The following is a 14,691-nucleotide window of genomic DNA, read 5'->3' as shown; positions in this document are numbered from 1 at the left end:
TCACCTTCCCGGGCACGGCGGTCCTGCAGAGGCTTGCCAGCAGAAGCAGTCTTGTACAGGAAGCCACTGTGGCTCACAGTTGGCAGGGTAATGGAGTAGTGCTTTTCCAAGGACTTCACTGAGTCCAACCGAGGGACCTCTTTGGAGTGGAAGAAAGAAAGGTAGTGGCATTCTGGGTGTCCAGAAGGTGCCCTCTCCAGATGACCCCTGGGGCAAAGTTCCTAGGTTCATGGTCACAGCTCTGTTTCCTAAGCTCCCTACCAGCACTGTCAGGCTCCTACCGCTACTTTCGGGGTTTTGAAAAACCACATCTTGACCTCTGATCACCAGTGGAAATGTCACTCCATTTTCAGGGCCTGGCTCCAGCCCTACCCATCTTAAGAAGGCTCCATGACTCCCAAGCCCACCCCACACTGCGTGTTGGAGGCATAGAGCCAAGCATGTTAGAATGAGGAGGGCTCTGGGCCAACTCAATAATAGTCCCTAGAGAGAGGTTTGTCCCAGATAGCACGAAAGCCCAGTGAAGTAGGCTGGCTCCAGTGCTCAGCACTGAGGGGTCCTGCCCCCATAGTCCAAGTCAGCTGGGTGGTCTCTTGCACCTCCCTTAGACACCTGGGTTCTCTCCAGCCCAGCACACTCCACCCACCCATGGCCCAAGGCCCAGAGCCCCAGCCGCTGAGCCCCACCCTCAGCCTTAGGATGTGGCCTCAAGAGACCCGACCTGGGCTATAACCAACGCATTCACCCTAGCGACCCCCTCCTCACCCACCCCAAGAATGGGAGCCAAATGGGACCCAACCCAGGTCTAGGATGGAACTCCACCCAGACTGAGCAAACAGACGACAAGGCTGCTGTGTACTTCACACACACACACACACACACACACACACACACACACACACACACACACACACACATACACACACACATGGCAACACCCTCCTCCACTGCAACACAGACCCACTACACATACACAAACCCCAAAGCCTCAACATCACCAATATGAGGAAAGAGAACCTAGGCAGCTCCGAGGTCCTTCCTGGAGCACATAGCTCCACTAGGAACCCACATTTAAGTCAGGACAAGAGCACACAGTGGTCACAGAGATACAGACACAAAACGCCACTCACACAAAGCACTGAGCCATAAGCCACACTTGTCCCAAGTACCACACGCTGCCCCAGAGACCACCAAGAACTTCAGTCACAGCTTGGGAGTGGTCTACAAATTCAGGTTCTCAGCTGATTCATGGTTCCTGTTGACACCCTATAAAACTCTCCAAAAGACCAGACCCTGCCAGTAGGGACCTCTAGCTACAGAGGAGGACAGAGCCATTGGTCACTCACCTGTGCTCTGATTATTCCGTAGAAACTCCATCTGCAGAGTCTGTCCAGCCTGCTCAGCAAGAGCCAGGGGTGTGGGAGCTGCTGGGTCCCCTGAGAAGCAGCTGACCCCAGCCCCACAGCCCAGGAGTGCCTGGGTCTCAGCCAGGTCAGTGGTGGTAACTGCAGCACACAGGGCCTAGGGGAGAGGGGGAGATCAATCCGAGAAAGAGTGGGAGGTGGAGGGGTAGGAATGGGAAGAGGGGGTGGGGGAGGGAAGGGGAAGGAGTCACTCAAACCTGCATGGACCATCCTCAGACTGAAAGAGACCAGGGCTTAAAGAAGCCAGAAGAGAAAAGAAAAGCATGCGAATCAGAAAAAGACGGGAGGGCAAGCCAGAGAGCCTGGGCAGAGGCTACTCAGCTGAGGCTGGGGTCCGAGCCGCAGGTCCTCACCCTCTGGGTCCTGGGGTACAGCTGCTGGTCAGGGCACAAGGAGCCCCTGGAGGATCTCAGGCTCCCTCAGACTTGTAGCAGGGGCAGAGGGAGGGGCTGAGGGGTTGTAGCTAATTCCTCCCACATTTGAATTCCTCACTGCCGGCCCAGCCCTCCCGACCAATGGGAGCCACCACCCTTCTGGCTTTGAGGCCAGACTGGGCAGGGCTGAATTGGGGGCTGGACGCCTGGGTCCTGGGGAGGTGGAGGCCTGGTTTCTACAGAACTCTGGGGCTAGACTCAGCCTGCCTGGATAGGGCAGCTTGGAGGAAGAACTGAGGGCCACCGCCCACAAGTTACAAATGCTACCCTGCTGCCTCTAAGCAAGGGGTCTGAGCCAGATCAGGGTCTAAGACTTGGCTCCCAATCTTCTGGGGCCTGGGGCCCATATGGGGCCTCATCTAGAAGGGGGCGTGGATGGGGTGGGTCAGAGCGGTCCAGCTGTTTTTCATGAGCCTGACAGGAAATAGCATCCCCACCAAGTTCACTCCTTTGGCAGGATTCTGAAAGAACAGGACAGGGTGCGGGAGACAGAGGAATCAGGAGGAGGCAGCCAGATGCTGAAGACATGGCACTGGACCAAGAACCAAGCCTGACTCCTCCCTACATTGTTCCAGTTTTCCTTAGGCAGGCCTTAACTGCCCTGTGGACCTCAATCTCCCCACACGTGCACAGCCCTCTAAGCGGATGAAAGAGATGGGTTGAGAGGGAGGAATGGGGTCACAGGAAGAAAGGGATGAGTTCAAGGGATAATGCAGGGACAAGAAGGCTCAAGAATCCCAGAGGCTCTGTGTGCTGACCTTGTCCAGCTCCTCTTGGTTGCCAAAGAGCGGGTGGTAGCGGCGGTACTTGCCCTCTCTGTACTTGGCCTCCAGGTGATACCGCCGGGCACCAGAGCTGCTGCTGGGCTCCAGGGCCTCACTAGGAGGCACATTGGCAGCCCAGAAGTGGTTCCCAGGGCCATTGCCCAAATGTAAGAAGAGCTGTGGGTATGGGCAAGAGAGGGGCAGCTGATGATAAAAACGCCTGAGACAGACAGACAGGCAGACAGACAGACAGACAGACCACACACCCATTTTCCCCAAGGGGAGGTCAGGAGCAGCTGTGTCTGCTGGTGGCCACCGTACTCTTGCTCAAGGCCTGGGCTCTGTGCCCAGATTGTCTCCGACAGTCTGATAGGTGAATGTTTGAGGCCTGGTCTCTGGGGCCCTCCATGTTGTCTCACCCAGCCCCACATCTGGAACTCGGCATTCCTGAGGCTGTCCCAGTGAGGAGTGGTGTCTAACCTTTCAGCCAATAGGCGAGGCAGGGATTTGGGGTCTATCTGTTCCTAACATTCCTCTCTGGATGAGAGAGGGGTGGCCGTTTCTAGGAGATGGGGGGTGGGCAGCATTTCCCTTCTGACACTCAGGCTATCGCAGGCATTTCCTGGGCTCCCCACCCACTCATTTGGCGTGCTGGAGTCTCAGCAGAGGACAAAGCAGAAACTTTCCCTGCCACTAGGCACCCAACCAGAGTTGGCTTTGTTTTGCTTTGTTTTGTTTTCCTCCCGGAGCATATCCTGGGTATTCTAATCCTAACGCAGGATTATTCTGAAAGACAATTCATTAACAAAAGCAGTGTTCTCAGCAGAGCTAGACTGAACACAGTGTGGGCACATGAACTGGATATGCTACAACGTTCCCAACTTAACAGTAAGGCCCTTGGTGCCAGGTCCCTTGGTCTGGCCTCCTGCTGCAGGTTCCCCATAACAACAGTCACACACAGGCACCAGAGAAGTTTAAAGCACAGGTATACACAGATGTACATATGCATGCCTCAAGCCATGCGTTATACAGACTGTGCACATGAATTCGGGCGCAGTGAGAGCTCAGAGGCTCTGAGTGGTGTGCACAGTGGTGAACCCCCAGCCCGGCTAGGATATGGGGTGGAAAGGAGCAGGCTAAGTGGTCAATATGCAGGGGCTAGGTAACCTCAGGCCCATTACAGCCCAACCCAGGGCTTCAGTCTCCACATCAGGATAACAGCTGAACTATATCAGGGGTCAGCAATTCTCTAAAAGGTCAAATAATAAATAGTTTAGGTTTTATGGAACACATACAATCTGTCAAACATCCCCCCCCCTCTCTCCAACCCTTTAAAACTGTAAAAACATTCTCAGTACGATGGCCAGTTTGCTGACGTTGCTAAAAACAGGCTTTTCCAAAATCCCCACCCACTAGATTATCACAGAGCTCCCTCAGCTCCAAAGTTCTGAGGCCAGTGAGGAGGGGGTGGAGGGGAGCAGCTGAGAGAGTCAACCCCAGGCATGGACGAACTGCAGGGCACCCCCACTCCAGGCATGGACGATCCACAAGTCACGCCCACCCCAGTCATGGACGATCCGCAGGGCATGCCCACCTGGATGAGTGCTTCTGTCCACACCTTCCTGTCCATCTTTAAACTCCGCACCTTGGACACTCCTGCACCCAGGCCACGGTGTTCCCCTGAGATAAGGCAGAGACGGTTACTCTGGTACAGCCCTCCTGGTGAGCACTAGCTCATCCCTACGGCTCCTCAGGCAGGCCTGGAGCTAGCTAGCCTGCATCTCCATTTTGGCGTGTCCAGAATCTGTTCACATTGCTCACTATGCTCCAGCCACAGCAGACCCTCCAGACCATCTTCCCTACCAAGAGACCGCTCTGACGTGCCAATCCCTGCTCCACATCAGCTGTCCCAGTGTAGATACAAATACCTTATCTCTCCCCTGTCATCTTCAACTTCCTGCCTCGACTCTCTTCCCCACCTCCCCGCCTCCATGGCCACGCCTTCCTGTCATTCAGGTCTCAGCTGACATGTCACCTTCTCAGAGAAGATGTCCCAAACAAACAGCACCTTCTCTTCCCACCTCTCGTCATTCCATTTTGATTGGCTCCTGTGGTTTTTTTGCTGTTCACCTTGCAATGCAACTGTGTAAGAATAGGATCCAGGCCGCCTGGCTTTGGGTTTCACCCTCAGTGCCCAGAACAAACAAGCATTTAATAAAGGTCACCGGAATGAAAGGAAAGGCTAAGGTTGGAGACAGAGGGTGACGCTTGCTCAGCCACAGGTCCCAGGAGGGACCCCATGGAGAGAGAAGGGAGCTAGGGACACAAGAAACACCTGCCATTACCTCAAGCCCTGGCCCTGCATTCATGCACCCATCTTCCACAGAGAACCACAGTAGTCCTGTGTTAGCTCGGCGAGTTGACACTTTCCTTATCTGGTCACCGATGAAGCTTCCACTTGTCTACACACAGACCCCATGGCCCCCAGGGCCTGACATCCACCTTAGAGTCCCACAAGCCTAAGGGTTCTTCCCCGAGCTCAGTGACTCACTCAGATCTGTCCTTTCTCCTGGATTCCCACATCAAATTCCATCTCTCCCCTGCAGCCATGCAAAACCACCACCTGCGCACTGTCAGCTCTCAGATAATCCAGTGCTCAGCCTGTGGTCAGCAGATGGCACACGCTGGGCCCTTAGTGCTTGAGTCAATAGATGAATGCACCTTGGGCCCCATGGTTTTCCATTCCCACGCTCCTCAGCCATGTTACCATGGGGGCTTGCATATGTAACTTTCAGACCACTCTAGAAGGCTCAGTGCTTCCCCTCCCCTTCCTGGATAAGGGTCTCCAATCTCAGCTTCTGCCTATAAGCCAGAGTCTGGACCACAGTGCTGAGCATGTCCCTGGGTCCCTTGTCTTATATCCCCTCTGGACAAAACACTGGCTCCTCTCTCAGAACTAAGAGTCCTGGTGCACCTGGCCTCCTGCATGGTTCTGAGTGACAGGGACATCAGATTCCAACAGCCTGGTCGCTGATCTAAGCTCACTCACTTGCCAGGTAGCCCTGAATAAAATGCTTTTTCCCTCTTTGTGTGTCCCCATCCCTGTGGAGAAAGTATAACCATGAATCGAGGACCTAAGGCCACTCCCAAGTGAATAATGCCAATAATGCTGGAACTCCGCTAGATATAAGGGCTACAGGATCTGCCCAGCAGACCGCCTGCTGCCCAATGGCCAGCCTGCTGCACACATACGCACCTGCACAGCGCTTGCAGATGACAACGCAGAGGTTGATGGAGGCCCAGTCAGGCTGGGCGGCCCCACAGTCGGCACAGAACCTGTTGGGGGCTGCAGCCCAGATGCGCTCAGCCACCTCTGAGGTAGATAGGGCCTCTGCGATGGCTCCCTGCATGGCCTCCAGCCACTGCTCCTTCTCTAACTCTGAATCAGCAGAGAAGCTAGGGACATATAAGTAGGAGAACCGGTGGGAAAGGGTCTGGAGGGATTTGAGGGTCGGGAGGAGGTGTCATCCTAAGACTGTTGGGAAACGACAAAGCATGAAAACTAGAGCGAAAACAGACTGGCAGAGGAGACGATGAGAGACAGGCAGGGACAGGCCTGAGGGGTAGAGCAGGCACAGGGCACCCTTAGGATAGCGGGGCACCAGTCAAGGGTTTATACGGACAGAAGAGAGAGTATAAAGGTGTGTGCCATCTCCACTCTCAACCTCCTTACTCCATCCCAGAAAGAAGTCCATTAGCGCCCAGTGTAGCAGCACATGCCTTTAACAGCACTCAGCAGCAGAGGCAGAAAGACTCTTCAAGTGGGAAGCTATGCTGCTGTCACCACCAACTGCAAGTCACATGGGCGTGTCCAAGAGGTAAAGGCCATGAGTAAGAGAGGGACTGAAGATGGCCTCCACCAGGACAGCCAGGAGAGGAACTCGAAAGCTGCCAGGGCCTCAGATAAGCAACAAGCACGCATACCCCGCTGCAGTAAGCCCATGGACCCAAGTGGCAGAGGCCCTTTCTGCTGAACCTCTATTAGCCTCCTTCAAGTTGGTGACAATGACAGTAACCAGGAAGCACAGTGGCTTCTGCAGCTGACAGAAAGGGAAACCCCAAAGAGGCTGGCTGCAGCTTTGTGGTCACTAAGGATTATGGCAAAGAACTATAGGGCCAGTGTCATAGGATATTTCAAATGGGAGGATGGACAAGCACCCACTTAGCTCTTGAGGTCAAAGGTCACCACCCTGCTGTAAGTATGGATAGTGTAAAGGCCCTGAGACTGGCAACCACAGAGTACCAAGACAGAGACCAGAGGGCCTGAATGGTGACAGACACAGAGAGGAGATAGACAAGGCAGAGTGCAAAGGAGGTTGACAGTGGCAAGCCACGTGAGGCAGAGAAGGGCCATGGGGGAGATGTTCAAGGGACAACAAGCCCACATGCTTTGAGCATAAGCAAGTTCTGCTGGAGAACCCACAGGCTCGGAGTCGGGGATGGCAGGGTGGTACTACAGAGGTTCCCTGGGTCCCAGGCCACGGAGGGTTGCAGGTGCTGGTGGGACACCTCATCAACAATGTGGTGGGCAAAGAGAACAGAGCTAGCCAGATGGAGAGGGATGAAGACGTCTGTCAGACTAAGGCAGGTGGGTGAGCAATGCACCAGCTCCATAGGGTGGGGCTGGAAGGGAAAGAGAAAAAAATACCAAGAGGACTGCCCATGAGCTGACGGTGGGGCAGGGGCTCACCTGAAGATGCGGTAGGGGGTAGTGAGGTCAAAGCTGCGCCGATCCACTTCCTTGACATTGCCCACGTTCATGTCGATGAAGGTGATACCAATGCCCAGATGGAATTCCTGATGGGTGGGTGGGAAGGGAGGAGGGCAAGGCTGACAACAGGGCTTAGGGCTTACGGTGCAGGACAAGGGATAGGGAAAGTAGTCCCTAGGGAGCAGAAAGAGCCTAGGAAGGAGGAAGGGCAGGAATCTGAGCCGGGACAGCAGCCTGGACTAGAGCAACAGGGATGACAGTAGGGGAGGCATAGGAGCGAGTGAGACAGGACAGGAGGTGCTGTTCAGGGACAGGAAGGAGGTGAGGTACAGGCAGGCAGGAGGGAAGAGGGGAGATGCTGGCCCAGTGCAGGAAAGGTTGGAAGGGTAAGTACTGGGCTTAGGTCCTCGGCAGGACCAGGGAGAGACCAGGTGGACAGGAGCGGGGCAGGTAAGGGGACAGGGATGAGTATGGGCCAGGGAGACCTCAGTGGCCTGGTAGAGCCCTTCATACCTCCAGATTCTTATAGAGCTGTACTTTGTCCCCAGCCACAGCCACGTAAAGCTTATTCTTGAAGCCTCGTAGCTCCAGGCTGCCAGCACGGTCAGGCTGCTCGGAGCCTCGGACTCCCAACACAGAAGCACTAGAGAGTCGAAATTGGGCTCGATGCTCAACCACCGCCTGCTGCAGGGCCTGCATCCACTCGTTCCGCTCCACTGCAAAAGGGTGAAGGTAACACGTAAACTCAGCCCCTGGCGCCTCCTGGCTCTAGGGGGCTCAGAAGTCACCTCTGCTAGGAATCCTACTGGTGTGGCCTGTCCCATCGCTAGACTTCTTTGTCTTGGACAACCTAGGCTACAATGCCACAATGCTTACAATGCCACCGAGTGTGGCTTACACTGGGCAAGTCACCCCAAGTGTTGGAGACTGTATCCCTTGTGCACACTGATGTGTGCCTCTGTGGCACTGGGGAGTATCTGGAAAGGAGCAATGGTGGTCAGTATCTCCTTCCTTCTCCTCCCGGACACTATACAGGGACAATGCCTCCCTGGGACACTGTTTCCTTCCTATTCTTCACAACGTGGTCCAACTTCCAGGCCCTTCTATCCTTCACACACACACACACACACACACACACACACACACACACACACTCACACATTCACATACACTTACACACACATACTTACCCACTAATACACTCACAAACTCATATACACTTTTACACATTCATACTCACACTCACATATACTTACACACTCACACTTACACACTCATACACTCACACTTATACACCCATACACACACTTATACACTCACACACACTTCCACTTACACACTCATGCACACACTCACATACACTTACACACACATACACTTACCCACTCATACACTCACACACTCACACTTTCACACATTCATACTCACACTCACATACACTTACATACTCATACACTCACACACTCATATACTCACACTTATACACTCATACACACACTTACACACATTCACATACACTCACACTCACACTCACATACACTTACATTCACACTCACACACTCATACACTCACACTCACTCATACATACACACTTACACACACAAACACATACACTCCTGAACTCCCACCATCGCTCTCTGCCCGGAAGGCGAAGGTCCGATTGTTTGTGATCACTTCAAACTTCTGGTCTCCAATAGGAGCGACTCGGCAGATGCAGGCCACAGGAACAAAGCGCTTAGAGTAGGCGTCCTGGGGAGAGAAGAACTGCATTTCAGAGTGGGAACCCTAGCACCCCTTGCCAGCTTGCTGAGATGATGGCTGCAGGCCTGTCTTCTACAGGTGGACCTTGTGCTGGCTCTGATCACTACCTTCGCCAGCCCACAGACCAGGATCCCCACTGAAGGTCAGCTAAGGACTCTGCCTAAAGCAGTGTTGGGGTTCAGCCCAGGCCTGGGTAGGAGCAAGGCTCAAGTGAGGGACTGATGGAGCCCTCACCTTGTTACTGTCAAAGTATCGCAGGTAATCAGCATCCAGTCTCACCCATCGCTTCTGATAGATATAAGACCTAAACAGGCAGAGGCAGAGCTCAGCAAAGACTGGGAACAAGGAGGGAGAGGTCCCACCATCACACCCAGTCCCCCTTTCCTATCACAGTTAAGATCATCCAGTGATTGCCAATGGTTACAGTGTGTGGGGAGGGAAAATTGATCAAACAATCTTGGACCCTTTGATTTTTGGATCCATGACACCAGTATCCTGGAGTATGGCTTGTCTCCCTGCAGACACTAGAAGGAGCTGGCAGGCCTCACTCACCCCTGTGGTGGGTTCTTGTCCAGCCAACCAGCCTTGATGACAGGTGTAATGGGGGTGGAACCCCCAGGCAACTCATCCATGGGGTGCAGTGGGAGATCAGGGATCAGGCTGCGTAAGGGTGGATTCAGGCCACTCGTTGGCCACCCACCACTAGAACAAGAGAAGGGCAGGAAGGCAGGGAGGGAGGTTGAGGGTTTGCTCAGGCTGGGACTGGGGTACAGGGGTGGGCTAGGTTGGGCTTTAGGCAGCAGAATGGGGGGTACTCACTTGGGGATGCCCTCATAGGCATGGTCATCTTCATCTTCCGCATCATCCCCAGACAGCTCCTCCCCCTCGCTCAGCAGACTAGCCACGCGCACAGCCCGTGGAACTCGGCTTGGCAGGGGCTCCTCCTGCCCCCCCCCCAAAGGATCACCCAGTGTCACATTTTTCCCTCAAATCCCAGGCCACACCCCCAGCTGCCACGCCTACCCCTCTACTCCACACCCACAACTCAGCACTTTTACTTCTGTTTGAGCACCCCTCCCCCAGCAGCTGAGACCACACAGGGACCAGGGTGACAGGGTCAGGAGAACTGTTGGCAAACATGGATCTAGGGCAAGGAGAAAGACAGAAAGGCAGGAAAGCACAGAAAGACTCAGAGCTAGAGCGACACAATATACATTCAAGAGAGAAGGTGACATGGGGACAGAGGAAGTGAAGCCACTCTGAGACACACACAGCAACAGACTACATATACTCAAGCGGGGAATAGAAGCCATAGACCAGAGAGCTGCACAGGGTGACTCCTATAAAGCAGACAGTAAAGCACGCTAAGCATCCACTCTGCTAGGGGAGGAGATCCTGGGGTCTCTAAGGCCAATGAGCAGCCCTCCCTCCACAACACAGGCAGCCAATGCAACCCCAAGCGCTTGCCCTGCCTACCTTGGTCATCACGCTGGCTGGGGCCCCTGGCCCCTCCTCCGGGACATCATCATAGTCAGAGTCGTCTGGTAAAAGAGAGGGGGTGGCTCAGAAGCTAGGAGCTTGACCTCCTCTAAGGGGCTAGGGCTTGGCTTCACAAAGGCCACTCCCAGGCTAGAATAAACTCCCCACCACATGCATGCGCACACACACACACACACACACACACACACACACACACACAGGCTTGAGTTCGAAGAGAAAGGCACAGGAGACAGGAAGTACTATTTATACTGAAGGAAAGGAAGGGCCACCACAAGGAGGCTGACCAAGCAGCAAGCTTGGGAGTCTGGGGTGGGGACTGTCCAAACAAGGCACACAAGGCAACAAGAATCAAGATGGAGTGGTGGCCCCAAGGGTTACTCAGCCCAGGAATTTCGCTACCTCAAGGATCAGCCACGCTCACACTTGGCAAGCAGGAGACGGAGGAGAGAGAAAGAACATGCTCTTCGAGAAGGCTTACGACACCCAGGGGACTGCTGGCCACCAGGAGAGAGGGAGAATGCCCGCGACCTGCTCTCCGGGGCTGATCTCAGGAGACCACCCAGAGCCCAGTTCCCCAGTAGCACTCACCAAACTCAGGGACCAGGCGAGGAGGCTTGGGAGGGATCACGGGAGGACAGGGAGGAGGAGATGGAGGCTGCAGGGGCCCCTGGAGAAAGGCAGGCAGAAGGGTGGATGGAGTCTCTGCAGGCTCTGGTTGGGACCGGGGTGACACTGATGGCAGCAGTAACTCCTCCTTAGCAAGAAGGCTGAGAACAGAGCCAGAGCTGGGTGTCAGCAGGCACCAGCCAGGGTTCTGACCCACTGAGGTCCTGCTCACTAGGCAAGCATCGTCCCGACCCAGACACCAGCCTGCCTCACACAGCCCTCGACATTCTCAGGCCAGCACCTCCTGGGCCCATATGAGCTGGTCCCCCAGTCCTGGTGTTTCTGCTTTTAGCAATGCAGCCATGGGACCTCCACACCGACACAGAGAAAAGACCTGAATGGAGCAAGGGGGAGGGAAGTCTTGACATGTACCGTGGAGGATACAGGGCGACTGCTGGCAGACAGGATGGGATTGAAACAGGCACCAAGGTCAGCGCTGAAGTCACAGACCAGAGCCCCAGAAACTGGTTCCTAAGGCCCAGATTGTAGTCTCTGGGACAAGGACCTCTCCTCTTTTTTTTTTTTTTTTGTCCACATTCAGAAATGGTGACCTTGTTTCGCAAGCTCTCTTTACCCCCCCCCCCCACACCTTTATTCATCTCTGATGTCAGTCTCTCGGGGCTGCTTTAGGTACCTACCTACCCCCACCCCACCCCCATAGTTTTCCTATTGTCCTATTCTGGTGATGAAAGTCTCCTGAAGGGCTTTATTAGCCAGGACACAGGTTTGAACCCCACCTTGGTATCTTTACTCCTGTGTGTCCTGGACTAAATAAATGCCTAGCCTCTCCAGGCCTGGGTCTCCTCTTGTGTAGAGTAGGATCTGCTTTCACGGGCAGAAGAGTAGGTCACATACCAACACACAGGCTCCTCAGCACCCAGCAGTTAGAGTGGCCTGGCCCCACCAGCTATCTCTGTCCACGTCTGCCAAGGGCTAAGGAGGGGCATCAGAGTGAGCAGCTTCCTCCCCTTTGGTCACTTTTGGTTTGGTTTGTTCCCCAGTGTTCCCAGCAGTGGTAGCAGCATGTGACTGCCCGAAACGCAAGGAGGGCCTGGGAGGATGTGACTGGGTCACTCTTGAATCTACCAGTTCCCCTCTCCCTTGTACAAGCATCCCTGCCCCTGCACCACTTCTCCCCGGCGACACCTTTCTGTTTCCCTAAACCCTGCTGCTCTCCCCTGTATGTGAAAGGTCTTCTAAATAATACCCTTCAAAGTGCGTCCCTCCTGCCCAGGCTCTATCAGCATCTAAGCTAACAGAGCTGAGAGCTCTACTAGAATGTGTCTGTTTCCAAATAGCTTGTGCTACAGCCATGCAGACAGCGGGGGGGACTTCCCTGTGGAGTCACGACCTGCATGGGGTGCTACGGCAGCCTGCCTGAGAACTGCAGGGGTACCAGGAGAAACCGCCAGCTAACTCTGTAGTGACCTGCAACTGAGAACACGCACACTTGTGGGGCCACTAGGAGGCTCACTGGCCCCTTGGAAAAGAAGTTTCTAAGCCAGGCTGGCTCCCGGGGTGTGTGTGTGTGTCACATGCTTACTCTGATCCTCAGCCTCTCACCTCTGAGCTGTCACCTGAGTTGTCAAAAGGAATGGGTACTAGGCAGCTGTGTGGATGGTGACAGCTGTGATAGGAGAAAGCTGCTCTCCCATCACCCTGCCTACCTTCTCTGGGAACTGATTCTAAGGGGGGCGGTGGTACGGAGAGTATGATGACATTTTGTGAGCACGGCACCAGGCTGTCTCCCCGAGTTGACCTGAGTCTCTTTGCAGGAGGGAAAGAAGCATTTGACTCTCCATCCCCACCGCCGAGTGTCAAGCTTGGCTGAATGGGCAACAAGAGCGTGCTAGACAGATGGATAGAAGACAGGAAGACTATCTGTGGACAGACTCACAACAAGCTGAGCATCCTGGTTGCCAGAGAAGCAAATGAATGCTTCAATGGCGACCAAGCACCTGAACGCAGACCTGCCCAACAGCCTGCCTGGTCCCAGATACCCGATGTCCTTAGCCTTCCGGATGAGCACATCAATCCACCATGATGTTGCTTTCCGGAGACCAGGAAGAAGGGGTTGGGGAGGCCATGCTCAGGAGTCAGCAGAGAACAGACCGTGGCCTATGGGGAACTGTGGATTCCTGCTCTCCAGGCTAAACAAGTGGGCCTGGCTTCCTATCGTCAGTCTCCTCCTCAATGTCCTGAGGGGTGGAGCGAGGCAACTGGGTGCCCACTTGCCCTTCATCCTCAGGGGTCAGGCAAGCACCAGCCCTCCTCACCATGTCTACCTCCACCACGGTCCTGACTGGCCGCAGCCTGCGCTGAGGCTTGCTACCTGTGCTTGCCCTCTGTATCATCTGCCCGAGGAGGGAAGACAACAGAGCCTCTCACCACCCTTGTGGCAAGAAGCTTCCATGATAGCCAGACCGCCTAGCACCGGGAGGGCATCTAGTGTTGCTGAGTCAGGACCAGGAAAGGAGAAGTGAGGTCAGAAAGGCACAGCCTATGGGAAATCCCCAAGGGAAGGGGTAGTATCCCCTACCGAGAACTGAGCTTGGGGGAGCACCCCAGGAGGGGGAGCACCCAGGAAGGGCAGCAGCCCCTGGGTATCCGCCCTTAATAAACAGTCGCAGCCCTGAGTACTGGCGAACCACCCACGTGCTCACCCTGTTCTGTCTCCTTTGATTTCTACCCACTCCCAACCCTGGGGAGCACCCCCAGTACCTCAAAATGTAGCCCCGTGGGCCATGGAGAAGCAAAGAAAGCCCCTCCTCCTGCTCCCCCCAGCTCTGCTGTCCTTCAGGCCCTTCTCTAGCCAACGGACATGTAGATCATCTATTCTAATTATTATGACTGGACACCAGGGGCAGGGGGTGACCCACCTTAGCCTAGGCCCTTAGCCCAAGAAGTCTGACCTTACAGATGAGAGGAAATCCCCCAGAACCTTGTACCCAGGGCCGGGAAACATAGGAGGACCCCAAGTCTAAATGGGTAAGATTAGAGTTACTCCGTCACTAACGGTGTGAGCCAGAAACTTAAGGTTCGGCCAGTGACCATTACAGGGCACAGTGACATGTGGCTGCTCCGGTTTGGAAGCAAGCAGATCTGGGTTTGAGCCCCAGAGCTCAGTCAGTACCTCTGAGCCTGTTTCCCCTCTGACTAACCGGCAAGATCACTCACACTGCTCTCACGTGTGATAGCGTGGCTTCTGACCTGGGCTGTAGCCAAAGGCACCACAGCCTGGGAGGCAAGGCCTCAAGCGGCAGTTACAGCCGTCTCCTTCTCCTTCTCCTTCTCCTTCTCCTTCTCCTTCTCCTTCTCCTTCTCCTTCTCCTTCTCCTTCTCCTTCTCCTTCTCCTTCTCCTTCTCCTTCT

The 14,691-nt window shown here is 54.7% G+C and overlaps 1 protein-coding gene across 5 annotated transcripts in view; it reads right to left on the bottom strand.

Annotated features, from left to right (window-relative positions):
• Arap1 (ArfGAP with RhoGAP domain, ankyrin repeat and PH domain 1) overlaps nt 1-14,691 on the bottom strand; it is a 65,468-nt gene that overhangs the window by 16,486 nt on the left and 34,291 nt on the right. For 2 of the 5 annotated variants that reach the window (XM_021191782.2, XM_021191801.2), the window contains exons 4-16: nt 11,243-11,421; nt 10,631-10,695; nt 9,974-10,098; nt 9,707-9,856; nt 9,389-9,458; nt 9,022-9,142; nt 7,907-8,109; nt 7,373-7,479; nt 5,879-6,078; nt 4,217-4,302; nt 2,617-2,799; nt 1,347-1,521; nt 5-139 (exon numbers count right to left, since the gene is read on the bottom strand). In XM_021191782.2, the coding sequence (XP_021047441.1) occupies nt 5-139; nt 1,347-1,521; nt 2,617-2,799; nt 4,217-4,302; nt 5,879-6,078; nt 7,373-7,479; nt 7,907-8,109; nt 9,022-9,142; nt 9,389-9,458; nt 9,707-9,856; nt 9,974-10,098; nt 10,631-10,695; nt 11,243-11,421 (1,799 nt within the window). Of the gene's footprint in view, nt 1-4; nt 140-1,346; nt 1,522-1,777; nt 2,585-2,616; nt 2,800-4,216; nt 4,303-5,878; nt 6,079-7,372; nt 7,480-7,906; nt 8,110-9,021; nt 9,143-9,388; nt 9,459-9,706; nt 9,857-9,973; nt 10,099-10,630; nt 10,696-11,242; nt 11,422-14,691 lie in introns of those variants that run through there. The other 3 variants (XM_021191818.1, XM_029547776.1, XM_021191827.2) reach the window with 2 other exon arrangements.

Source organism: Mus pahari, chromosome 1 (genome assembly GCF_900095145.1).
Source record: "Mus pahari chromosome 1, PAHARI_EIJ_v1.1, whole genome shotgun sequence".
NCBI lineage: Eukaryota > Metazoa > Chordata > Mammalia > Rodentia > Muridae > Mus > Mus pahari.
Note: the sequence above shows the minus strand (reverse complement) of the source record. Positions and strands in the feature narration are given on the sequence as shown.